At 31.4% G+C, this 26517-nt stretch overlaps 1 protein-coding gene and 1 long non-coding RNA gene across 2 annotated transcripts; both read left to right on the top strand.

Annotated features, from left to right (window-relative positions):
* Positions 1-3311: 3311 nt before the first annotated feature.
* On the top strand, positions 3312-12556 carry LOC139492596 (uncharacterized). The gene is made up of 6 exons (XM_071280747.1): positions 3312-3399; positions 6287-7303; positions 8244-8520; positions 9901-10053; positions 10674-10730; positions 12330-12556. Exons 2-6 carry the CDS (start codon positions 6338-6340, stop codon positions 12554-12556), a joined length of 1680 nt encoding a protein of 559 aa, XP_071136848.1. The 5' UTR covers positions 3312-3399; positions 6287-6337.
* Positions 12557-12980: 424 nt separating this feature from the next.
* LOC139493434 (uncharacterized) lies at positions 12981-16241 on the top strand. Its single transcript, XR_011657002.1, has 3 exons — positions 12981-13060; positions 13482-13597; positions 16196-16241. It is a non-coding gene; the product is annotated as an uncharacterized lncRNA (long non-coding RNA).
* Positions 16242-26517: the final 10276 nt, after the last annotated feature.

Raw genomic sequence — 26517 nt, 5'->3', positions numbered from 1 at the left:
TTTGCTGAATAGTTTATGTCTATTGTTGTAAGCGCCCTTTCGATTTTTTTTTATTTCCGTTTTAATGTTATTCAGTTAAGGGGTTTATTCATTAAAAAAGATGGTATTTTCCAGTTTTCGGACAATAACTCAAAAATGTTCTCTGTAGTTCTCATGAAACTTTGATGTATTGTTTATATACATGATATATATTGACTGATTTTTATAAATATCTGATATGACATTGAGAAGTTATCGAATATTTCAAAAAGGTGACGGGCGTATCATGTACTCATGGCGTAGCTGTTTATTTGTTATGTAATACTTTTTTAGCATTTATTTTTGTACAAATATCAAAACTCACACATGTTTGTAATTTAAATAATGTGTAATAAAATTGAGAATGGAAATGAGGAATATGTCAAAGAGACAAAAATTATATCTATTAAAAATTCAAGGGCAGTTATGGTATCAAAGTAGGTCCAGTTGACATAGTTCTTTTGTTTGTTGCTATTAAAAAATAACCTGAAAGAGTTTGAATATATATATTCGCATTCTGACTTTTTTAAATGCCCATTTAATGAGGTGTGTGAATTTTTCTGAATAAGACTATGAGGCGAAGTTGTATGTTGGGTAGAAAAATCAAAAGCACCAATTATAAGCATGCAATTTATCAAGTAGGACCAATTTTGACACTCCAAAAGTAATTTATTCCACTATTTTCCAAAGGCCTCATTTGAACAAATTTTTATCAGGTTTTTGATTGTACCAAGTCTACTAGTAAGTAGAATACATAGTTCAATAGGGGAACTATATGGCTTGAAGTTGAAATACATCTTTAATTGTAATGAGTTATGTGCAGCTTCGGAACCTAGTACATGGTGGGAACTTTCATTGTACAATGTAGTTGGTTCTGCTTTGAAAAGAGCTGAGTCTATGTACCATATAATATAAAAGCTTTTACGAAGGATAATCGTAAGATATAATGGAATTGTCCTGGACATCACTTTTGTGATGGGTATATGTTAATGGAATCCTTCTCCAAATACGCAGACATGGGGTCAATTACATTTGAAAGTAATTAATTACATTCAATTACAATTACAAAATCTTCAATTAAATTACACATTACATTTGACTTTTTTTACCAATGTAATTAATTACATTCCAATTACTTGGCAAATGTAATTAATTACTTCAATTACATTTGAAAGGAAAGCTATGAACATTTATTTAAATTTATTTGATTGTAAATGATACAAAAAAAGAGCACTATTTTTTATTTTTTGAAATGATTTTCATTTTTATCCCAGCTTATTCAAATTATTTATCTTAAATAAGTGATTTAGAAATCTGACTTCTTAAAACAAAAATAAACTTTAGTTTTAATCACAACTAATTAATTTAATAAACAAAATATTTTCCAAATTTAAATGTAAGCTATTAGAGGATATAAGATAAATGAAATCTGATTAGAAATGAAAAAGAAGCATTATGAATTTATTAATTTTTAAAATTCTTATATAGTATTACCTTCATATGTGTAACAAAGTTGGATGTAACTTTATAACTTCCACTAATGAGGGTGCCACAATGCATACATTTTTCTTTGAAAGTATTTCCATTTTGGAAGTCATCAGGAACAGTAAAATGTTCCAGTACACTCTTGGAGCTCATTTTTAAATCTGATAAAATGTTTTCTTTCAACATTCATATATATAGTGAACAAATTTTGCAAGTGAGATTTTGTCATATGCATTATCCCTTCAAGAATTTAAACATGTACCTATAGGCCCTAGGGGTATATTTATCTCTCTCTAATTAGCCTTATATCTGTTTAACAACAGTCATTATATAGTTTGTAATAAAACAAATAGCCAGAGGTTATATTTATTGGTTATTTAAGTCCTTGAATAAAGTTAATTATGTTAAATCAATATCTTAAAATATCTATCTAAATCTACTAATTAAGGTCAAGACAGTGACTTCCTAGTGGTTTCTTTTAAAATTATGGCATGTGTCTACATTTTTTTTATCATTCAATACAAAATGAAGAATCTACCATGGTTGTGTTAATACAGAAAGTATACTGTGAAGGCTTTTCTTTGTCAGCTTACAACATTTGTTAAGATTATTGCTTTTAATAATTTTTTGAGAAAACACAAGATTTAATCTTTTGATCCAAAATTTCAAATGTAATTGACTTGTAATTGAAAAGTAATTGTCAATTACAGGCAATTTTGGCTATGTAATTAATTACATTCAATTACATGTAATTGAAAAAATGCTCAATTACACATTACATTCAATTACATGATAAATTGTAATTAATTACAGTCAATTACAATTACATATTTCAATTACCCCATGTCTGCAAATACGGGACCAGCATATAAGTAGTGGTAGACTCCAATGTCCAATGATCTTCAATTTCTACCGAATTTTGGCTGTCTCAAAAATGTTAACATCCCAATTTTCAATAACAGTTAACAGCAAATACATTATCACAATTACAGATAACAAAAAAACTAAAAACCCAATAACAGCTAACAAAGAATAAGACAATAACAGCTAACAGCAAATATATTTTCAGAATAACAGATAACAAAGGATTAAAATGCCTCATAACAGCATAACAGCTAAACCCCTTGCCCCCCTCGTATTACATAGGATCTCACGAAAATGAACATATCTTCGCAAGGACCTGATTCTGATTTTACTGGTTTGCGGTAGAAATGTATATAAAAAGTTTGACACGACCTCCGGAAATAGAAGAAAATAAAAATTAAGAAAAGACAATTAAAAATCGCTGGCAAAAGTAGAAATTCTTGTTTTCAAAATCTTATATTTGTCGGTGAGCTATTATTGAGTCAATGAATAGAAGCTCGCAGATTTCTTATTAATTATAGTGATTACAGATTGTCAAGGGTGGATTTATGCGGGTTTAGCTTGAAACTTAAATTTCTCGCTTATTTTACCACAAAATATTTATTTCTCGCCACGCTTGGCAAGATATCTACATTGCACCCTCTCTAGAAGAATATTTCAATAATTTCGAAAATAATACCTCCAAAACAATTTCGCCTCGCTCCGTTCGTCGAAAATTTAAGTTTGCGCTCTCCATACCGAAAATCCTGGATCCGCCCCTGGTCCGTTATGTTATGTTTTATTTTTGCTTTGTTTTGTATATGTTTTTTATGTGTTCATGTGTTTCGGCGATGATCCTTTTGTACTGGATTTTATACTGAATGAAATTAGTTAGTTCGTTAGTTGAGACCCTCATAGAGTACATAAACCTGTGATCACGTGTTGAGTTACGTATAATTAATGGAGACTGTGTAGCTTCCGTATTCTTTTAACATACCTTTGAATAATGCTCCTTACCACGACGGACTTTTAGTACTTGTGAAAAGGAAACAGGTTTGTAAAGTCTTTTAACATTAAGAACGACTTTCAAAATTACTGTGTTTATTGATAAATTATTAGATATCAAGTAAACAACTTTCAATAAATCGTCCATATGATTGGCAAACAATGAATACTGATCTGTGCTTATTCACCCTAAATAGTCATTTTAAATTTTATGTCTCTTCACATAAGAATGTGGAAAGCTTAAGAATGTGAACATGTTTAGTTAAAAGAATATCTAGGTCAACAACCGTCAATAAGAATGACGTACTAGATAGTTTTGATGAGTTTGTCAAAATCAATATGTTATTTCTATTTGAACACAATTTAATAAAAAATCAATAACCTATTGCATATTTTGCGACGATTCAATAACTATATTCAAGATAAATAGTTAAAGCCTCATACGACAGTTGTTTTATTAGAATTTATTTAATATTATAATATTATATTGCATTGTTTTATTATTGTAAATGTATCAATTTTATTATATATATATTTATATATACGATCTTTATGGGCTCTGAAATTTGGAGAAAAAACATATTGCATTCTATTATGTTTGTGCAAAGATACTATACGAAAGCCAAAACATAAAAGGCGAGAATGTGAAAAATGCAGAAGACTGTACAAGATGAAGTGATAATGAACTAAAAAAACCAAAACTGAAACCTTGAATAATGATGCACAGGCCTCAAATCTCAAAAAAATAATTTCATATATATTTATATATATTTGATAAATAACAGCCCAACATAGAAAGTTTTTTTAATATTTGTTCTTTTCTGGCTGTGATTCGTACTCCTGCTACTGACATATCGTGGCAGAAAACCGCCTTGCACTATGCCCGGTGCGCTAGACTACCTAGGCTCGACCAAAATCAAGCTTTCGGTGGTCGGATGTTACCTTTCCTTGTCAGTTTTTATCTAGCGTCGTAACTGTTTTATACATGTAGCACATGATATAAAAGGTATACGTAGGCTTTTGTCTCATGAAACAATGTTCCTGTATACCTTAGGATTTTGTCTCAGAAATGTCTCATGAAACAATGTTCCTGTATACCTTAGGCTTTTGTTTCAGAAAACAATTTACCTGTATACCTTAGGCACTTGTATCAGAAAACAATTTACCTGTATACCTTAGGCACTTGTATCAGAAAACAATTTACCTATATACCTTAGGCACTTGTATCAGTAAACAATTTACCTGTATACCTTAGACACTTCTACCAGAAAACAATTTACCTATATACCTTAGGCACTTGTATCAGAAAACAATTTACCTGTATACCTTAGGCACTTCTATCAGAAAACAATTTACCTGTATACCTTAGGCACTTGTATCAGAAAACAATTTACCTATATACCTTAGGCACTTGTATCAGAAAACAATTTACCTGTACACCTTAGGCACTTGTATCAGAAAACAATTTACCTGTATACCTTAGACACTTGTATCCGAAAATATATTACGGTATATAGAGAAAAAATCCTGAGGCAAGTGCCGTGTCTAGATAGGGTTTTCAGGATAGCTTGGCAACTCAGAAGAAATGGCGACAGGAAGGAAAAAAGGACATTAGGGCAAGAAATGACGAAAAAAAAATGTTTATCCACACTATTATTTATACATTTAATTTAGAAAATTACATGCATTTCAAAAATGTATGCCAATGTGTGGCCTTATAACAGTTTTTCTGTCCCGTTCTAGCTAGGCATTATTCTTAACCATTTCTCGTGTTAATTTTATTTATTTTAGTTTAACAGTAATGGCCACTTTAATTTTCTAGTTATTTTGGCCCTGATTTTTCTTTTTATTATCTGAGAAAGTCATACTAGTTGTAAGGTGAACAGTTTTGTCGACAATAAAATCTTTCTGGTTTTTGCTGTCCTAGTTTCTAACTTCGAAATTAATAAACCTACTTAGAAAAAAATTTGATGTTTGAACTACTTAACCTAAACTTTCAAACAACACCATTGTTCTATATTAGTTATAATATATAAAGTTGAAATCTTTGATTCGTCGTTTTCTACATCACTGACCTCATTATTCAGTAGTATACATGCGACATATAAAATGAAATATTGACACGTTTGCACAGTTATATTTTACAAGATTTTTTTAACATATTTTCACCTAAATATTCATTACTCTAAAGCTTAAAGTATTCTATGTATGTTTTAAGGGTCAAGTGAATTAACAGAAGTTATAATTTTGCTCAAGTAAGATATTTTGATATAGACCAAGTTCTTTTGTGAGTTTCAGTGAGTTGAGCAGTTGCAATGTACTAATATCATTTTCCAAGGGTGCTGACTGGACTGCATTGTTTCAAAACAACAAGTCTTAAAAAGATTTTTATAAATCAGTTGTATATAATTGAAGTATAGCTAAAAAAGCTGGGATAATGAATTTCATTAGACAACAGTTTGGTTACAAAGATAACCTTGATGAGTTTATCCTGTCAGTTCAGAGCTACGGATACATTTTTTATTTGAATAGGACAATGTGTTGCCTGTCCCTTTTTCATGTTATTTAAAGTTAAAGATACATACTTTTCTTTTATGATTGGGTGTTAACATGTTGAATTGCAAGAGCAACAGGTTCACAGATGATTGTAAAAGTTAACTAAAATCCATAATTATGTACATTAAGAAATTCTGTTGTGTACGAAAATATCTTTTAATATGTGTTTTCCGTTTTTTTTTGTAACTTATCTAGAGTAGGGCAATTTAATAAGCTAGGAATTAAAAATATCGGTATACTTAGTTATGTAAGTTAGATGCCGTATTTTCACACACGAATTCAGACAGTCTTATTTTTTTTGTAGGAATATTTTCCTGCATACCGAATAATTGTACACATATGATGTTATTTATGTATATGTTGCGTTCATATGTTGCAGACCTTCAATGAGTGAGGCCGATACATTGAACACAGATGAAAATAGTTTATAATGCATGAACACAATGAAAGAGATAACTATAACAGAATATCTGGATTGCTACATGACAATGCGACACCTATATGTGGAAAATTGATGGAACAATATCTTATTCGTATGAATAAAACATTTTTCGAGTTCATTGATGACCATCAACATGATATTTTTCATTTCTATTCCAATAAAAAGTGTTGTATATGTTTAGACAATCCTTCATCCAAATCAATTCTCAGAAAGAAGCAAATTATGATAGTATTCGAAACTGACGACAAAGCACAGCGTAAAAACGGACATAAGCATAATAGAAACAAACAATTGTGTTGTTGTTTTGCAAATAGGAATATTAGAATTAATGACCTTGATTTCACTCTTTTAAAATTTATTCTTATAAATTTTTGTCGAGATGAGTTTTGGCGTTGTTTTCTTGTTTCTTATCAACATAGTTTCGAAAATTTCCTGAACAGACAGAAACATAACTTGTTTCACATATGGCGACCAAGTTGTGCATGTTGTATTTGTCGAACTGGGTACATACCACCACATGCGAATTTCATAAACAAAGAACAGTTCAGAAAGTTATTTATCAAAATCCCAAATGTGTGCCTTACTCCAAGTCATCAAATTCATTCGTGCACATATAAAGCGGAGCCAGGTTTAACACACGAGAACGTGGCACAAAGAGATGTTACCTTATTGAATTCTCTCACAAACTATTTTTGTCCACTTCGAAATTGCATTGAAACTTTAGGAGAACGTCGAAACGATGTTGTAGCTCATACAGTATCTGCACAAATTCCATTCGACGATTTTAACCATCTTTGGGAAGGTATGGAAAACTGTATACTTGAAATAGCCGAAGCAGTTGGCTTTAAAACAGAAGCAGAACGACAAATATATCATCAAAAAACTGGTCCGTTGGACATGAAAATGTGTAAGCAGTGGCACACAGAATTGCTAATTGAAATTCAACAAAAAGAAGTAAGTACTGAACTATAAATATAATTCTGTGTACATACATGTAGATAGTAAAAAAAAAAAAGAGAAAGAGGGTTGATTAATTTCTTAAATTCCAGTTCTTTCTAATAATGATTTCAGTAAAACCGCTGCAGACTAAAAATAACAACGCACATATTTGATGCTTTGTTATAGAACTAAAAACCTCGGAGAAATAAATTTCACTGCAATATGGTTTAAATTAGTTCAATGTTTCTTTTTAGTATCAGTTGTTTAACATCAATTTTATATTATATGTTCGTTGTATAGATATGATATCCACCAATTTCAAAATTAGCATTTATCATGAAATAAAATAATAATTCGTAAAGAGGATTACCAGAAATATCATGGAGTACAAGAAATCACATTCCTTAAAACCCAGACATACAACAATAACCAACACATGATCAAGATAGCCCGAGTTGGTACATGCATAAAATGTGGTTTAGTTAGACCAGCCACGTGCGCACAAACACCCTGTCCCTATCTAGAACATATATCATAAAACTGAAGCACTAATAAAAAAAAAGCGCTACCAGCCGGACCAACACTATATAATTTATCCTGATAAAGGAAAATAAGAAAAGACAAATAATTTGAAAGCAATGCAACATGTTCTCGCATCTACATCTGTTGTCCATTTAAAAACAAATCAGTAAGTCTTACAACACCTGTAAAAGGTTAATGTCGTGAAGTATCTTTGATTGAAAAGGGCAGTATTTCTGAGATCCAAGTTTCAGGATGCACATACAAACGATGCTTACCAGTAGATTTGGGTATTAATCTACAAGAAAAATTAATCTGCATAATAGAAATACTGAAAAACTTTCACTAATGACGAAAAATGCAAGATAGAAGTGCACTTCGAGTTAAACATTTTTTTGGCAATTAGTTTCTTTGACATATTTTGGTTACTGTACAGGAGTTACTTCATGAACTCATGGACACGAAAGAAGCAATGCAGTTTGGAATAGAAGTTTTAGATGCTAAAATAGACATATGTATTGAAAACGATAAAAGATTTCAGAAATGTATTGAAGAAAAACATGACAATCTACTACGATATATTGGAGAAGAGAAAGAGAAGAGGGAACTGGAAACAAAACAAAGTTTGAATCACACAAAGTTGTGCATAACGTTTCTGAATGACATGCACAAGATAACCAATTGCAAAGAAAGCAAAGTTTATAGGAAACAAGGTAAACATTGTACATAATATGTAAAAAAAGTTTTTTTGTATATAACTTTTATAGACATCTTATACATTCAAACATTTCGCATCCTATATGTTTTTAGAACTTACATGTAGTCATTCACCTCCATAGATTACCAAACATATTTACAACGGAGAACTTCGTAATTCTAATTTTTATACGCCCGTCAAAATTTTGACGGGACGTATTATGGTAAACAAATGTCATGTGTCCGTCCGTTTGTCTGCCCGTCTATCCGTCTGTCTGCCCGGCTTATCCAGTCGCACCGTAACTTGAGAACGACTTATACAAATTTCATGAAACTTTATACAGTTGTTTCTTATGATGGTCAAATGATCTGTATACTTTTTGGTAAAAATAAGATTAAAACTTTTTGAGTTACGGCACTTTGTAACTTAAACAGGGGTGTGTTTTTTTTCACATGTCGCACCGTATCTCAAAAACGATTCTTGATTATTGCTTACAACTTCTAGTTATATTAATCTTAATATCTGTATACTTTTTGGTGATGATTCAAAATTTCATTTTTGAGTTATTGAGTATTTTGTAAAAAAGGGTGAAGTTTTTTTTACATGTCGTGCCGTATCTCAAAAACGATTTATGATTATTGCTTAAAACTTTACAGACTTCTTTGTTATATTAATCTAAAGATCTGTATATTTTGGTTTGATTCAAAATTTCATTTTAGTGATATTTAGTTTTTTGTAACAACAAAACACAGGGGGAAGGGAGTGGGGGTTCACATGTCCCGCCACGTCTCAAAAACAATAAATGGTTATTGTTTAAAACTTTCTCAGAAAGCATTGATGATTATTGATAAAACTTCCACACAAGACGTCGGGCGTATCATGCACTCATGGCGCAGTTGTTTTTTGTTAGATACTGAATAAAAGTTTGGACAATTTTAACCGAATATATATTATTTTGCTAATTTCTCCCGCCTTTTGATAATACAACGTAGTTTTTCAAAGATTGGATCTCCTTAAAATTGCAATCACGATCCTATACCTGATTTCCTCAAGATCCAATTGCAAGCCTAACTGAACCACCATTTATTTATCCCTAACGATCTGTTTCGTTCTTCTCTATATTCCGAACAATGTCGACAGACGTGATAAGGAGATGCACAAACATGTATTTGATCTTTCATATATATGCTCAAATGCCTCAACATATGTATCAGATGTCCATGTAGACGATTGATTTTGTGTTCCGTTTCGCCTTAAAATTATGATTAACATTATTATCAGTAAATCGTTTGGGTAATATCCATAATGTTGAATCGAAGACAGATGTGATTCTGCAGGTTCATTTTGACATTTTAACATTTTCATTTCATTTCAATATACATTAAATACATTTTAGAAGTGACTTCTCATAACTACATCACTGAAGATAACAATAACAAGAAAATAATATGCCGACGAAATGAACCGATTCTTGATTCAGAATGCTCTACAGATAAAGCAAAGCTGGAAGTACCAGAGATACCAAAGAATATAAATCTAGATTTTACAGGTAAATTTCCTCAAACAGTTTAATTATGTAAGTTATCTTATTAGTTTTACATTATGAAACAAACCCACCAAAAATGTTTTCTAACATGGATATATAATTAAATACGACAGACTGAGATCTTATTAAAATGTAAGCCAGTACATCTGAAGAACAAAGCTACTATTTAGCCTTCTTAAAAGATCTTATTTATGCGTCATTCTTAATACATTCTGTTATTCAACTAAACGAGATTAAAAAGGGTTTTTGCATACTAAAGCACTAGTTAAACCCTCTTTAAAAAGTAAATACAACAGCCGTAACCCCCAATATATGTCCGATGACATACATGTAGCTTTGTAAAATGATGCTATTCTTATTCACGCCTATCCGATTTAAAGCCTGAAACACGATTCAGTCTTTTCAACATCTACATGGGTAATCCATAAAGAGTTGACTCTTCAAACGGATATGTTGGAATAAAGATGTGATTTCATTCAAAATATACTCTTGAAAGTCATAAATACAGTTACTAGTATATTAACATGACTGTACTTTTTTTTTATGTTGTTGATGTATACTACGCATAGAATATCTTTTAAATGCACACAAACTAAACTAATGTCTTTTTAAATTTCTTTCAGTAGCGCAAATGGAACTGGAAATTACTTATTGTAAAGGACAAATTCGGGAAGTCCATGGTAAGCAAATAATCTGGCATTGGCACAAACTTATTAATTATCCACTAAACTACTTGGGATTTCTTATATTCGTTGAAATACCAATTGTCGTGGGTTTCGTGGGTATAGGTCAACCACGAATTCAAATGTTCAACGAATAACAGATTTTCCATAGGCTTTGTATCAAAATATTGGCAAAACTACGAAATCAAATATCCACAAAAAACGCAAGTTTTCGTCAATCCATGAAAATTGATACCAACGAAAATAAATGACTCCACAGTACATCTGATGTGCTATATCTGTTATGTGCAAAATTTTCGTAAATTTCATGACAGATTTTATATTTTTATTTTAGAAAATATTTACTTGTATTCAACGTGTGGTTCGATTGAACTCAGTTCTTTATTTGTGTGATTTCCTCTTAATTTCTATTATGACATCAAGAAAAAAAGTTACAATGCCTGATGACCCCACATATAAATAATCACAAAGCTTCTTGCAGATCAATCGAGAATAAGGATGGAGTTTCTCTTCATATCGTCTTCAAATCATTAGCGAAACAGATTCCACCGTACAATGTCATATATCTAAAACATATTGGCGAACAACGCGTATTTTTGTAACTGTCTCGAGTAAATAAATATTCCATACTCGATGCATTGGTAGAATATGAATTTTATTTTTTAATTTAATTTCAATTAATTATATTTTCACGTCCCGATTTAGGATACCGATCTCACTTTTACTAATGCACCTTGGTCTATTTAAGCTTCATTTAAATTAACTATTATTTTTTGTATTCATATATTAACATGATTTTTATTTTAATTTCTTTTCTCCTCTGTGTCAACTCTCTGAAGTGACTTTGATTAAGAATCAGTACGTGACAGACACAGGAACATCTTTGGGATGGATTTTTGTATGTGTGTATTGTTTATACAAAATTTAGTCCTGGTATCTATGATGAGTTAATTTGTTATGATTGCTGTCTCATTGATGTATATCACACTTTCCTTTTATGTTGTTTAAGTTAGATTTTAGTGAATTCTGCATAAATGCTGTATACTCGTATGACGTCTTGCACTCGTTTTTTTACAAATAAAATGGGTATATCTATGTTTAGATCCTTAAAGGTGACTCTAGTATAGATATATGGTCATTTTTAGTCTTCTATGAACGAAGCGAGGCACCCGTTTGGCAATGTGGGTCGTATTAATTCGAAGCCATATCCGGTCAGAATGTGGACGTGAAATCAAAGCCTTGTGTATTTCATACTCTTATCGTTTAGAACTCTTTCACAACTCTGATTGGGATGTAGATTAAATGGAATGGACTGCAGATATATTGAGGATTACAGGGTAAAAAAGCCAAAACAAATTTTTAAATCTTGCATATAATGAGAACGCAATTGGTCAAGTTGCACTTTGGCTTTACTTTAAAAAGAAAAGGCTATTTCCTGCTTCGTAAGTGGTTAATACAGGTAAAAATAGGTTTAAAAATAAGAATAGTAAAGATTTTCAACTCACTGTTCCTTTATTTTCATATAATCATACCATTTAAGTGACTTCTGTAGTGTACGAATAACTTTTATGATGATTTCTTTGGGTTTTTTTCCAGATTGTTCTTTTAACCATACCGAGACGATCGATATTACCAAATATTTTGAAGTGATTAGTTTTTACAAGGAACTGAAAGGTTTCCTGTTGTACCTTTCTGTGCTTAGCTGGTATACTAGATGCATGTTTGAACAGGAATTTCTCAATGGCAGTGGTAATTATATTTACATGGCTTTCCTACTGACAAAATGCATATACTCGGAATTCCTCTTGTTTTATGAATTCTAAATTATATTGAATTCTGGTCGACATATTTGCTGTAACAGCATGAATCGAAGAGACATTTATTTTACGGAAAGTCACTTTAATTTAATTTTTTAAGTCTTTAAAAAAAAATTTTCGAACAATTTGTTATTTCAAATGTTCTTGGTAACATAATCACAGTATAAAGTGTCATACATTCATCAAAGAACTAAAAAGTATCGGGTTATACCAAAAGTCCATATTTTTACGTTTTTGACAAAAAGGTGAGAAAAAAAAGAAAGATATTAAAACCAAATCAGTAAAAATTTACTTAACATGGAGCACTTACCAACCGATTTTGACACATTATTATTATAAGCAAATATGATTTTAATACTAGGCATATATTGTTTTACTTTTACTTATTTGTTATTTGATATTCTGGATAATTTCATAAAGACTCTAATGCTGATCATCAAAGGCCAGAAAGACAACGTATGACACACGTTGAACCTGAAGCATCATTAGAACATTTTGTATATGGTGTCGGTAAGTTAGCTTAAAACTATTAACATCATATTGAATGTATTGTATCAGCATTACTTGAATAAAACCGTTGTGCGTGGAAAAAGGCTTTTAATTTACTGTATGCGTAAAACGTATGTATGATAACGATTATAATTTTCGGGATGACAAAACGAAGCAAGTACAAGAAAACTTATTATTTATAAGATTGTCATGAAGTAAATACTGAGTGGAGCAAATGTAAAAAGGGAAAAATGCTAAGCAATAGTCAACGAAAGAGAGACAAGGCTACACAAAACAACCAATTAAGAACCTACACGATCATTGTATATTTTTTAAAACAGTATCGCGGTGGATATACAATGTTGGATAATATTAGGGCACAGAAAGGGGAGGGATATGTGTTTGTATTGAGTAGCATCGTTTTTGCACTTTGCACTTACAGATGACGAAGATATAGATGACTCACATGAATGCGGGCGATGTAAAGAGACATTTAAAAGTCTAGACAGTTTCATGAATCACAAGATATATTGTAGAGTAAAAAGAACTGATAAGAAGGTACAAGTAACAAAACCAAGACTTGGTCAGAACTGTTTATTTTATTATATTAAACTTCATTTCATATTATATTAAAAATAAGAGACTATAGTTGTATTTTGTTCCGGGAGACCTTTTAATAAATTAAGTTTTTTGACACTTTTTTGACACTTTTTTGGGGGAATATCTTAGACTTATGCAAAATAATTTCTACCTACGTGCAACGTGGTTGATTTGGTTGATGAAGTATACCCTTTATAGAATATTAAAATATATATTTATATTATCACTTTCAGGCAATACCTCTAAATCTCATTTCTTTTTAAATCACTTCTTTATTTATTTATTTTTCAAGTCGATGAAACTTTAGGACTTACTTGTTCGACTATTTCTTTATGTGTTGTGGTTTGGTCAAGTATTCAAATTCGAATCATCTAGGTTTAATTTACAAAACAACAAAAAAATGAGTTGTTTCCAATATTTAGATTTATACATGTGCATACATGACTGAAATATAATGATTTTTTTCTTACTATTTTTAACAAAACATCATATTCTATTATACATTATTAAGGCATGTCACATATGACTATTTTACCTTTTACGATTCTTTATCGGGTCGATTTTGCTTTCTTCTATTTTGGTATCGTACAAGGTCATTTGTGTCTGAGATTGTTTACAACTCATTAAATGTGACCTACCTTTATTAACTTATCACCAGACAAGTACTTTTTATGAACAACACAACGAATGCGACATCTTAAGCAGAATCTGCCTACCTTTCTAGAACACTTGAGATCACCCCAGGTGTTTTGTGGGGTTCGTGTTTCAGTCAGGAGCGTCTATTTTACTGGTCATCGTTGGTTCTTGTCCTTAAATTTTTGTTCGTGATTTTATTTGTTATAGGTTAGGGTGTCAAATCGTTCTCATTTAAATTTTTAAAAATTTATTCATGGCGGGGCTTTTAATCCGACTTTACGGTATAGTTTTTTTTAGCTCACCTGGCGCAAAGGTCCAAGTAAGCTTTTCTCATCACTTTGCGTCCATCGTCGTCGTCGTCTGTTAACTTTTACAAAAATCTTCTCCTCTGAAAATACTATGTCAAATTTAACCAAACTTGGTCACAATCATCATTAGGGTATCTAGTTTGACAAATGTGTCTGGTTACCCATCCAACTAACCAAGATGGCCGCCACGGCTAAAAATAGAACATAGGGGTAAAATGCAGTTTTTGGCTTATAACTCAAAAACCAAAGCATTTAGAGCAAATCTGACTCGGAATGAATTGTTAAGCAGGTCAAGATCTATCTGCCCTGAAATTTTCAGATGAATCGGACAACCCGTTGTTAGGTTGCTGCCCCTGAATTGGTAATTTGAAGGAAATTTTGCAGTTTTTTGTTATTATCGTGAATATTATTATAGATAGAGATAAACTGTAAACAGCAATAATGTACAGCAAAGTAAGACAGAAAAATAAGTCGACATGACCCAAATGGTCAACTGACCCCCTAAGGAGTAATTGTCTTTCATAGTCAAATTTTAACAATTTTCATAAAATTTGTAAATTTCAACTAACATTTTCCACTTACATTACTCCGGTAAGTTCATTATAGATAGAGATTATCAAAAGCAGCAAGAAGGTTCAGTACAAACACATCACCATCACCAAAACACAATTTTGTCATTAATTCATCTATGTCCTGTGTTTAATATTCACATAGACCAAGGTGAGCGACACAGGCTCTTTAGAGCCGCTAGTTTTATTTTGTTGACGGCCGTATACCGACATGAATATGCTTATATCAACGTCTTTTGAACTTTGGTTGATAATAGTCTCATTGAGAATCATACAACATTTAATCATTATTATAATGTATAGGTTAACGTATCGTTTCCAGATTCAGAACGATTTAAGACTGGCTTAATGGCATACGGAATGGACATGTTTCGTTGTTGAAGACTAACGTTTTTTGTTTATTTTATAAGTGGGTAAAGTATATACCACAACCCCTTTTATTCATACTGAAATAGCGTACTTTTGATGTAAAATGTACCAGGATTAAAATTTTGTACTTACACCAGACGAGCTTTTCGTCTTCAAAAGACTCATCATTGACGCTCGATTCCAAAAAAGTTATCAAGGCCAAAAAATGAACGAAGTTGAAGAGCATTGAGGACCAAAATTCCTAATAGTTTTGCCAAATACAGCTAAGGTAATCTATTCCTCATGACTCATGAGGTAGAAAAAACCCAAGTATTCCAAAAATTCAAAGTTTGTAAACAATTAATTTATAGATATTACCATGTGAATGATAATTTATGTCAGCATGGAAGTGATGAATGCTAGGCTGGTGATAACCCCGTGGTTTAAAAACTCCACCAGCAGTGGCTTCTAATTGTAAGTGTGAAGGATACAAAGCTGTCAAATGTGAATGTGACACAGACCTTATAAATAAGCATTTCATAGCAAATGTTATCAAAATTCATCAAAATGTAATCTGCAGAATTAAAGCAGATATATGATTGGAATGAAAATGATTCAAAATAACCAACTAATTATCTATAACTACTGTAGCTAGGTGTTTGAGATATTGTTAATCTTTTTCTTTCCCGATGTAGATAACAAGAGCTGATTTTGATCCTGAAGACTTGACAACTCAGTGTAAGATTTTACTATTTTATTAATAGTATCTAGTAGTACTCAATGTATCAATTCTTCTAAGCAACGGCTCGGATATTTACATATATATACACATGGAAAAAAGTATTGCAACACCTTGATTTTTTAAAATTTGAAAAATGAGCCTCTTTTTTTGGATGAAATATAATAAAATATGTGTACAATATTATTGAAACATAGTTTATGATAACATTGGCATTGAAACGAACAAAAAATGTTTGAAAAAAAATAATTTATATAACCACAATTTTAATACCAAAATGGAGTGTTTTTTGTACCAAAAAATGTATTTACAACTTTTACTGTAGTCGAACTTTACAATGTCAGACATTTCAAAATTAATCCTTAGATGACTGTTCATATCATGGTTGATCGTAATTAGTACTTTGTGCGCAGCCTCCATTCAAACGGATAACCGCATCTAAACGTCTTCTGAATCCTGCCATAAATCGACTAATTTGTTGCTAAGGTAGCAGCAACCATTTCTGATGTGGGCATTGTTTATTTCATGTTGTGTTTGAACTGGGTTGTCCTTTCGCGCACTTTCTGCCCAATAGTGTCCCAAATATGCTCGATATGGTTGAAATCCGGGCTACGATCGTGCCATGGAAGATAAACCGAATTCCATTTGAACATTGAATCTTCCTCCACGATGCTAATTTCCAACTTTGGCGAGCTCTGCACTACATTGGATACGGAAAACTGTGTGTCTGTTCGTTAGCAAAGGTCTCCGAAATGGTCTTATCGCACGATCACCAGTAGCGATGAGTCGATCTCGAACAGTTCTTGTTAAAAAGCTCCTGTATGGCCACCACTCTCTTTTTAGGATTGTCCTGTATGCAATGGGTTTCCTTCTGACCAACCTTCATTATGCTTGATTTTCCTTAGCAAATGGTATAGGGGGTCTTCATTATCTTGAAATGTCTTTAACAGCGTTTATTGCCTGATTTATTCTCAAAACGACTTATAGTGAAATGGTGATGACCAACAATACGTGCAGTTTTTACATCGACATCCCTGCTTCCCTTGTGCTGATAATCTGCCATCTGGCTGCAGTTAAGAGTTGTCAAGGACCCATTATAAGGTGTCAATCACATAACTTTAAAAATTTGGTTATTTAAAGGGTTGAAAACAAAGAGGATAAAAACAACTGTTTTGCTGTTTACGGGTACAGTAGCTGCATGTGCAGATAAAAAAATATCGAGTCGATATTTATTGATTAAACTCAGTTGATACTTAAATAATGTTTAACTAATTATATTTTACCAAATTATATCCCCAAAAAATGAAAAGTGTTTTTTTAATTTCAATTTCAATTTGGTGTTGCAATACTTTTTTCCAACTGTATATATGGCTTCCGAGGCATTTGTCGGTACGAATATCGGAAAAATAATAGTTACGGAAACTCATTTTGTGTGAAAAAAATGACATTGATTTCTTTTTTTCTACATCTAGGAACAACTATACAATTTCAAAGACTTTGTTGTTTGAGTTGAGTTCTCATTGTATTCTTCCTACACCCATTTGTCACTTGTTTTCTCTATTATCATAAATGCATGGAAAAAAATATAAACAAAAACAAATCTATAATACTTAACAGTTGAAGGCAATCTTACAATAGAACACAGTATCTCTGTTGTACCATGTTTTCCTCATGGAACTAATCTGTTTCAATACATATTGCAAAATAAACAATCTTTGCATTACTTTAAATCTAAAGTTGATGCGGATTGATCAAGTACCAACTACATAATATAGTTTATCATCGTCATTATTAATGATCATCACATTCACACTGTAAAAGGAAAACGGTCGAATAGTCTTGTGAACCAGCCATTGTACATCAACATAAACGGAAAGCAGAAAATTGAATGCAAAAAATTGTAAAATATCTTAGAAATTGGAAATCAAATTGAGAAACTGATTTGAACGAAGACTAAATGTTCGGAAAATCGAATCTTTTTTGCAACCATCAAAATTATCAGCCGTTTTTTTTAATTGATATTGATGATTTGTATGAACTATTTATGTGTTAAATATTTTTTGACAATGTTGTTATAAAAATAAATGACTTGGTTTTTTTGAAGAGCGATTATGTTTCATGTTACGCAGCTCCTATGATCATTTAGATAGGAAAAGATTAAATTAAGAATTGTGTACAAGTCTGGTGTTCTTTACATTCCATATAGTTTGAAATGAATTGTATCACACACATAACTATTCGTTTGTTTGTTTAACAGTTCGACATACCTTTAGCACTGACAATGAACAGTTTATGAATGATATTCTAAAGATGATAAAAGAAAATGCAGATAAATTAACATCAAGAAACATCAGCAACGACTTCTACGAAAAAGGAAGTTTAGTGCTTTGGGGTAAAATGGATAGATCAGTCACAAAAGATAGAGACTTAGTCAAAAAATGTATGGAAGAGTTTGTGGCAAAAATGTTCGAAACATGTCCACCAAATTCAGAAAAAGAAACGAAATGTACTATAAAACTAGATATTGTGAAAGAAATAGAAGGTAAGGTTCATAATACTAGTTTTCGTCTCGACTGACGGAGTCAATACGTGAGTCATAAGTATGCTGTTTCCTGCGTCGGCGGCGATGGCGTCAACAATGTTATAGTTTGTGATTAGGTCTAGTTTATGATAAACCACTAGTGTTAGTTCAACTATCTTTGGTATGCAGTTGTATTAGTATTGGTACATCTCATCCCCCTCAGTCATTGTCTATTGACTATAAAACGTTTGCTTAGCGTTCATGTATTAGTTTGTGATTAGCTTAGATTATGGGGAACCAATGGTGGTAAGTTAATGATAATTGGTATTCAGTTGTATGAACATTGGCAGATCTCATATTGGCTTTAAAATGTCGTTTTTACGTATTAGTTTGTGATTAGATCGGTATACGGGAAACTACTAGTGCTAGGTCAATGATATTTGGTATGCAGTTGAACTATCATTGACCCTGCACGCTCAGTTATGGTTTGGTGACTTTGAAAATGTCTTTAGTTTACATGTAGTTGTCTGTGTTTGGGTATGTTAAAGTAAAGTACTTATGAAAAGTCAATGGAATTGATTATGTAGTTGTATTAACATTGGCACCTTTCATGTTCCATGGCGATTGTTGAGCCATGTACCTTAAGTCATGGTTCATTTACTTTGAATATTTGTAAAACTTACATGTTAAAGTGTTGCTATTTTAATTTCAACATTTGCATTATCGAAATTACAAAAAAGCGAGACATATCTCTGTGATAATACATGTTTATTACAAATTATATATGTGGATATATCAAAATATATTTATTAGTGTTTTATGTCTTTGTCGCTTTGTCCATGGATTTATGAGTTTGGACATCGGTATACTACTGTTGCCTTTATTTATCTAACATTGATTTTGTTGTCATAAATTAAAACGTAATAAAAAATATTTAAGTTTGCAATTACGAACACTGAATTTCTACTTGTACATTTTGCCACTCGGAATTTTGGCAGTACCAATTGTGCCCTTAATCTAAATGGTAATGACATAACTACAGTTACACTATATCTGGTGAATTTGTAATGATTTATAAAACATTATTGATTTATAAGTTGTAATTAGCTTTAAACATATTTTCAGTAACTACGAGTACTCTTATATTTGAACTTTTACATTTTTTCTTTTTTATGTTTTGTTTACTGGCTACGTACAGAGCAAGTCTCTTCCAGCTGATTTTTATAGTTCAAACTTATTATGCTTTGTTGTTTCAAACATTGTAAAATATAATTACTAGACTACAACAAAATTCAAAACGGAAAATCCATTAAAAAGCAACATAAGACAGTTAAAATATACTGATATAATGAATAAAATAGTTGTTTTAAATTTTCTGTAGGATGTGAGGACGATGACGAGGACGTTTTTTGCTGTGGAAGGTGTAACAAATTGTTCAACAGAATAGATGTATTTAGTTCCCATAAAAAGGAATGCAACAGAAGAGCAAGAATTTTGCGATCTTTAAGGGAAACAGTGTTGCGCGAGGAAGACGTAAGTACTTTAGCCGTGAAAGTCGTAATATAAACATAGAAAAAGACTGTTTCACAATTATAACTTCAAATTTAATTTGCTGTACTGGACCATTTACTACTCTGTTCAACCGAAAAGTTCAATACTTTATGCTGATTACACACTACTAGTATAATGAATTAGTGGAAAATAAACGCTTTGCACTTCACGAGTAACTTCGACTAATGAATTTAGTTTTTTTTTTATGTATTTCCTGTGTTTCAACTTTCTGTTATACTAGAACTATATTTTTTTATCCAAAATGAGTTTTTTAGTTGAGGAATTCGTAAGGAATCGTTGTTATAGCCATGTGTCTGTGTGTAAAGCAACTATCACTTTATTCACAATTAAAAAGATGCCTATCAAATTTGGACAAATAGGCATGCTATAAAAAAGGAAACAGTAGTATAATGGTGGTTAAAAGTTTTCAATCGAGGGATACAAATACACTATAAGACAAAACATTGGGAACAACAGGAACACTGAAGTGCAATAAAACCAAGATGTAGCGTTATTTGGTGTTTGTTTTTGCTGGTTTTAAGTCTATTTTGTTCTTACTTGCCATTTTGTTGTAATCTGGGAAAATAGATTCCAAATAAATGGAATGAACATTCAATAAAAAGGCTAAAATCAGAATATTGCTGTTAATTTACTTGGTGTTTTAGTTTTTTTTCGCATGTGCGTTTTGGACTACATGGTTATGTTGTCCGTTTGCATGTGCATTTTCATGCATCGTATAAGTCTATAAGAATGATATAAGCATATTGTCACCTGAGATCACCCTAGGTTTAGTGGGTTCGTGTTGCTGATTCTTTAGTTTTCTATGTTGTGTTCTATTGTTTGTCTGTTTGTATTTTTCATTTGTAGCCATGGAGTTGTCAGTTTGTTTTCGATTTATGAGTTTGACTGTCCCTCTGGGATTTTTCGTCCCTCTTTTATAATTATGAAAAGAATATGTGTTGTAATTGCCAATAAACCAACTCTTCACAAGACATTTGTTTGTTTCAGAAATCACAAACAGTTCAAGCCCAGTGCATAATATATAAACAAGATAGAGGTGAGTGTTTATATGGGTTCAGTTTAATGCTAACATCTTCTACAATAACTGTACACATTTGTGTTACTGTAGATAAAGGCAACATTAGTAGACTAGTGTTCAAAAGCCATAAATTGTTTGAGCAAAAAAGTGTATAATTGAATTTATATTTCTGGGAGATCATATTTTCAAATAATTGTCAATTTTTAAGAATAGTTCGTGTCGATATTTTGTAAATTCTGTCTTTTTGGTCCGTTCAATGTTTACATTGGGAATCACTAAAATAAGTTCAAAAGTTTGAAAAAACAACTTCTGGTGGACGTTTCGTCCCCGAGGGTATCACCAGCCCAGTAGTCAACACTTCGGTGTTGACATGAATATCAATAATGTGGTCATTTTTATAAATTACCTGTTTACAAAATTTTGAATTTTTCGGAAAGCTTAGGATTTTTTTTATCCCAGGCATAGATTACCTTAGCCGTATTTGGCACATCATTTTGGAATTTTTTATCCTCAATGCTCTTCAACTTTGTACTTGTTTGGCTTTATAAGTATTTTGGTATGAGCGTCACTGATGAGTCTTATGTAGACGAAACGCGCGTCTGGCGTACTTAATATAATTCTGGTACCTTTGATAACTATTTACGTCACTTGGTCGATGTCACTGCTGGTGGATGTTTCGCCTCGAGGGTATCACCAGCCCAGTAGTCAACACATCGGTGTTGACATGAATATCAATAATATGGTCATTTTTATAAATTACCTGTTTACAAAACTTTGAATTATTCGAAAAACTAAGGATTCTCTTATCCCAGGCATAGATTACTTTAGCCGTATTTGGGACAACATTTTGGATCCTCAATGCTCTTCAACTTTGTACTTGTTTGGCTTTATAAATATTTTGATATGAGCGTCACTGATGAGTCTTATGTAGACGAAACGCGCGTCTGGCGTACTAAATATAATCCTGGTACCTTTGATAACTATTGCCTTATTGCATGAACAATTACTCGACATTCTCTAAAAGTAGTGCTTATGTCTTGATTTTCCTCACTTATTCTGATTTATAATAAATTTGAATGAAATGTACTCAACAAAAATCTCGACATTTTGAATATGGCCTTTAAATTTCTTAACAAATTCTTGACATTTAAATACGGTATTGAAATGTCTCGACAAATTCTCGACATCTGTATTTTTTTTTCTCAGTAATGGCTTGACATTTTATAAATATTTTGAATATTGTGTATTAAATTTACTTGACAATTCTAAGTTTTAGAACCAAAATACATCATATGATTTTATCTTTATCTTTATTTCTATAATATACAGTTGTTTCAAGTTGTTTTAGTTAATAATTACAAATTTTGATTCATAAATCTTATAAATAATTGCTAAAAGATTAAAACAAATCATTCTGTCGACAGGTTTTATTCTTCATGCATAATATTCAATGTTAATTCTGTAAATAAACAGGAATTCTAACAAAATTAGGCTTTTTGATAATTAGCAAAGTATTTTTGTATTCTAAATTTTAAGATTAGTGTCGAAATTATAAAATGAGTATATAACAGTAAAAGAAAGTGTTTAAACAGTGCGGAATATATCTATACAAAATTCAGGGTAAATTTATACAGTTCAGATAGTCCCAAGACATCTTTAATACAGTCAAGAATGTGTCGAGATATATTCAGACAGTTTTAAGACTGTCAAGAATGTGTCAAATCATATTTAGATATTATTAAGAATGTCAAGAATATGTCAAGACATATTTAGATATTATTAAGAATGTCAAGAATATGTCAAGACATATTTAGATATTATTAAGAATGTCAAGAATATGTCAAGACTGATCGAGACAAATTTGAGACATCCAAGAAGTGGTCAAGACTAATCAACAGTCTTATCAGATGATACAGCAAGTGTCGAGAATTTTTTTGACAATTCTCTGCCACATTCGATGTGGGATTGTTTAGATGTTTTTCTGCTTTGTATCGATTTGATGAGTTTATATAAAAAAAGAAGATGTGGTAGCATGTATCTGCGTTTAACAAAATTGGGTTTATTGCTTTCATCTGTCTTTTGGATAACAAGAAGGAATACCTGTAAAATGGGTTGTGAAATCCTATCGAAAGGAGAAAAAGACCTTTTTTATATAAAAAAAATAGTGGTTGTATTATACGTAGGAATTATGGATTTAATTATTTCGTGATGCAGGAATAGCCATGTATAACAAGAAGTCAGGATTTGGCATATATTTTCTCGGGAATTTCGGATAAAATCCCTTCATACTCATTTAAATGTGCCGATGTTAAGGTAACGTGGTAAATAAAGGCAACAGTAGTATACCGCTGTTCAAACTCATAAATCCATGGACAAAAAACAAAATCGGGGTAACAAACTAAAACTGAGGGAAACGCATAAATATAAGAGGAGAACAACGACACAACACTACAATGTAACTAACACACACAGAAACTGACCAAGCATCAGACCAAATCCCACGAGAATAACAAATATAACATCAAAACCAAATACATGAATATGGGATAGACAAGTACCGTGACACGTCTTATCGCAATGTCAATTTACACTCAAAAATAAGAGAAAACAAACGACGCAACGTTAAATTGTAACACACACAGAAACGAACTATAATATAACAATGGCCATATTCCTGACTTGGTACAGGATATTTGTAAAGGAAAAAATGGTGGGTAAGACTGCCAATTATGCAATATACTTTAATCAAATAACGTGGATGTAACAAACAAAAGGTCTCAATACAGTTAAACAAAATTAATTTACAGTCTAAAATTAAATATTATTATTGGTTATATCTATAAACGAAGTTTCTTTAAACATAGGGATGTGATATCCCGTTGGTTTTATAAGAATTACAATATTGGCAGTTTCTCTTGTTGTTGATTGAAACATTGAACTTTTTCGAAATCATTTTGATTGTTTACAATCGTTTTGATATATTTTTAGTGATTAACTTTATGAACTATTCTAATTAAGATTTCATAATTCAAAGTCGTCATTATATTCTATGTATCTACTTCAAGGAGGTAAAATATCAAAGTAATCTACATTTTTCAGTAATAAAGGCTGACCTGGACGACAATCAGAAAAGATGGCTACTTGTTGGGATTTGTATACAGAGTATTGTATCCCCTATCCTCAGAAAGTTCACAGAGCCAGTTGTACTCAACCTTTTCAATTCCATGAAACTCTCTAACAAAATTGAAACTCAAACATACCCTAATCATCTAAAACGTTACCCAAACTCTAGAAGCCAGCTTAACTATGAAGCTATCAACAAGAATCAACATATAACACAAATTGGCAAGAAACCAGACGTAGCTAAATATGACTACAGAGTGAGGAATCATATAGAGTTTTCAAAGTTGTTTTTGAGAACAAGAATGGCTCAGTATACGTCTTTCGATGAAACATGTGACGTTTCTGCACTTCTTAGTTTGATTATCAATATCGGTACATTCCCGCAGTCCGTAAAGAATGTAGCATTGAAGGTACGTTATAAAATACATATCAAACAATAGATATGATCGCAATGTTTCAATGTTAAAAATGTAAAAGATGTTAAATGGAATGTAAGATATTTTACCCTAAATCTTTAAACCAGACGCAAGTAACAAAAAGTAAAATGTTCAAAATATCAAGGCATTTATAAGCTAAAGCAAAACCTTTTTAACGCATATAATTTGTAATATCCTACCTATCACGAAGGACTGATCAATCTACCATCAGAGTAATCGACACAACAGTTAAAATAAGTATGAAGGTCTCATTATTTCTTTTGAGGCCATATTATTGGAAAATTGTAAATTAAAAGCCTAATGGAAAATCAAATAGCTTATTTAGCTCCATTACATTAAATTTGGACATTATCATTAACTGATAAAATGATGAAAGTACATGTTTTTGTAAATAAGACCATGCACAACGCCTGTCAAATTAAAATTTGTAACACATACCACACAAAGGACAAATTTCGATTTATAAACTATGTTTGGAATTTTGTTGTGAAAGTATTTTACGTATTTTAGCTTTTTTTGTATTTTACAACATTATGACATTTTTCAAATCGGTTTATGTGCGTTAATTATCAATTAAAGTGTTTAATTTGTTCAATTTGGTCATGTTTGAAACAACGCATCCGATTTTAACGAAAAAAATATTTTTACTACTGACTAATTATTACACAAGAGTTTTCATTTTCAAAAACTTGTTAAAACATTAATTATAGAATAACTTATCGAAGTATTAAAAAAGAGAAAAATATTCAACGAGTGACCAAACAACACATTTATTCACGAATGTGCCTGAATTAATGATCAGTGTTGATCGGTCACGAGTTGAATATTTTTGATATTTGAATTCTTTGATTAGTTATTCTTTTTATTACATTTGAAAATGGCTTATTTTCTGTAATTAAAGTATAAAATGTTAGAGACTATATCTTTTTCTAGGCATTCACAATTTGTTCTGATCCGACGTCATGACAACGTCTTTTGTTGTATGACTTCAGAGGAGTGCGATAACCACGTTTCTCTAATTCTTCATCAATGTATCCCTTTCTGCACCCATTGTATTAAAAGAAAATAATCAACGTGTGGTTCGTTTGAGCTCAGTGCTTTATTGGTTAAAATCCGATTATTACGTCGAATTTTTTTACTTTCCTCTGAATTTCCTATTGTGACGGCATGAAAAAAGGCGACAATGCCTGATGACGTCACATAGGAAGAACACATATTTTTGCATATCATTCGAAAAGAAAGAAAAAGTTTGCCTGCATAATGTTAGAAAATCATTAGAGAAACATATTCCACCACCAAATTTCGTGTAATACGATATTTATCTACTCTCGACAGTTAAACTTTAAATATTTGAAACGCTCGGGCAAGCCTCGCTTTATAAATTTTATAAGTTAACTGTGTCGAGTGGAGTGGATACATATGGTATTACACTCGATGCAGTGGTAGAATCTATATTTATTTCACATGACTTTGTTTTTTTTATTTCACTGAGAAATCGATGTAGTTCGCTGCAACCAAAGTAATATTTAAATTTTTCATCGATACAATGACTTCATTCGTAAACAAATCAAAATGCAGACATCTTTAAATTTTGTATTTTCGATTAC

This window comes from Mytilus edulis, chromosome 10 (genome assembly GCF_963676685.1).
Source record: "Mytilus edulis chromosome 10, xbMytEdul2.2, whole genome shotgun sequence".
NCBI lineage: Eukaryota > Metazoa > Mollusca > Bivalvia > Mytilida > Mytilidae > Mytilus > Mytilus edulis.
This window is presented reverse-complemented; position numbering and strand designations above follow the sequence as displayed.

Bases quoted from the DNA above. Each gene is read 5' to 3' on its own strand.
- LOC139492596 (XM_071280747.1), top strand. From the start codon at position 6,338: ATGCATGAACACAATGAAAGAGATAACTATAACAGAATATCTGGATTG. The intron at 10,054-10,673 runs GTAAATTTCCTC...AATTTCTTTCAG, and splicing joins TATAAATCTAGATTTTACAG to TAGCGCAAATGGAACTGGAA. The intron at 10,731-12,329 runs GTAAGCAAATAA...GTTTTTTTCCAG, and splicing joins ACAAATTCGGGAAGTCCATG to ATTGTTCTTTTAACCATACC.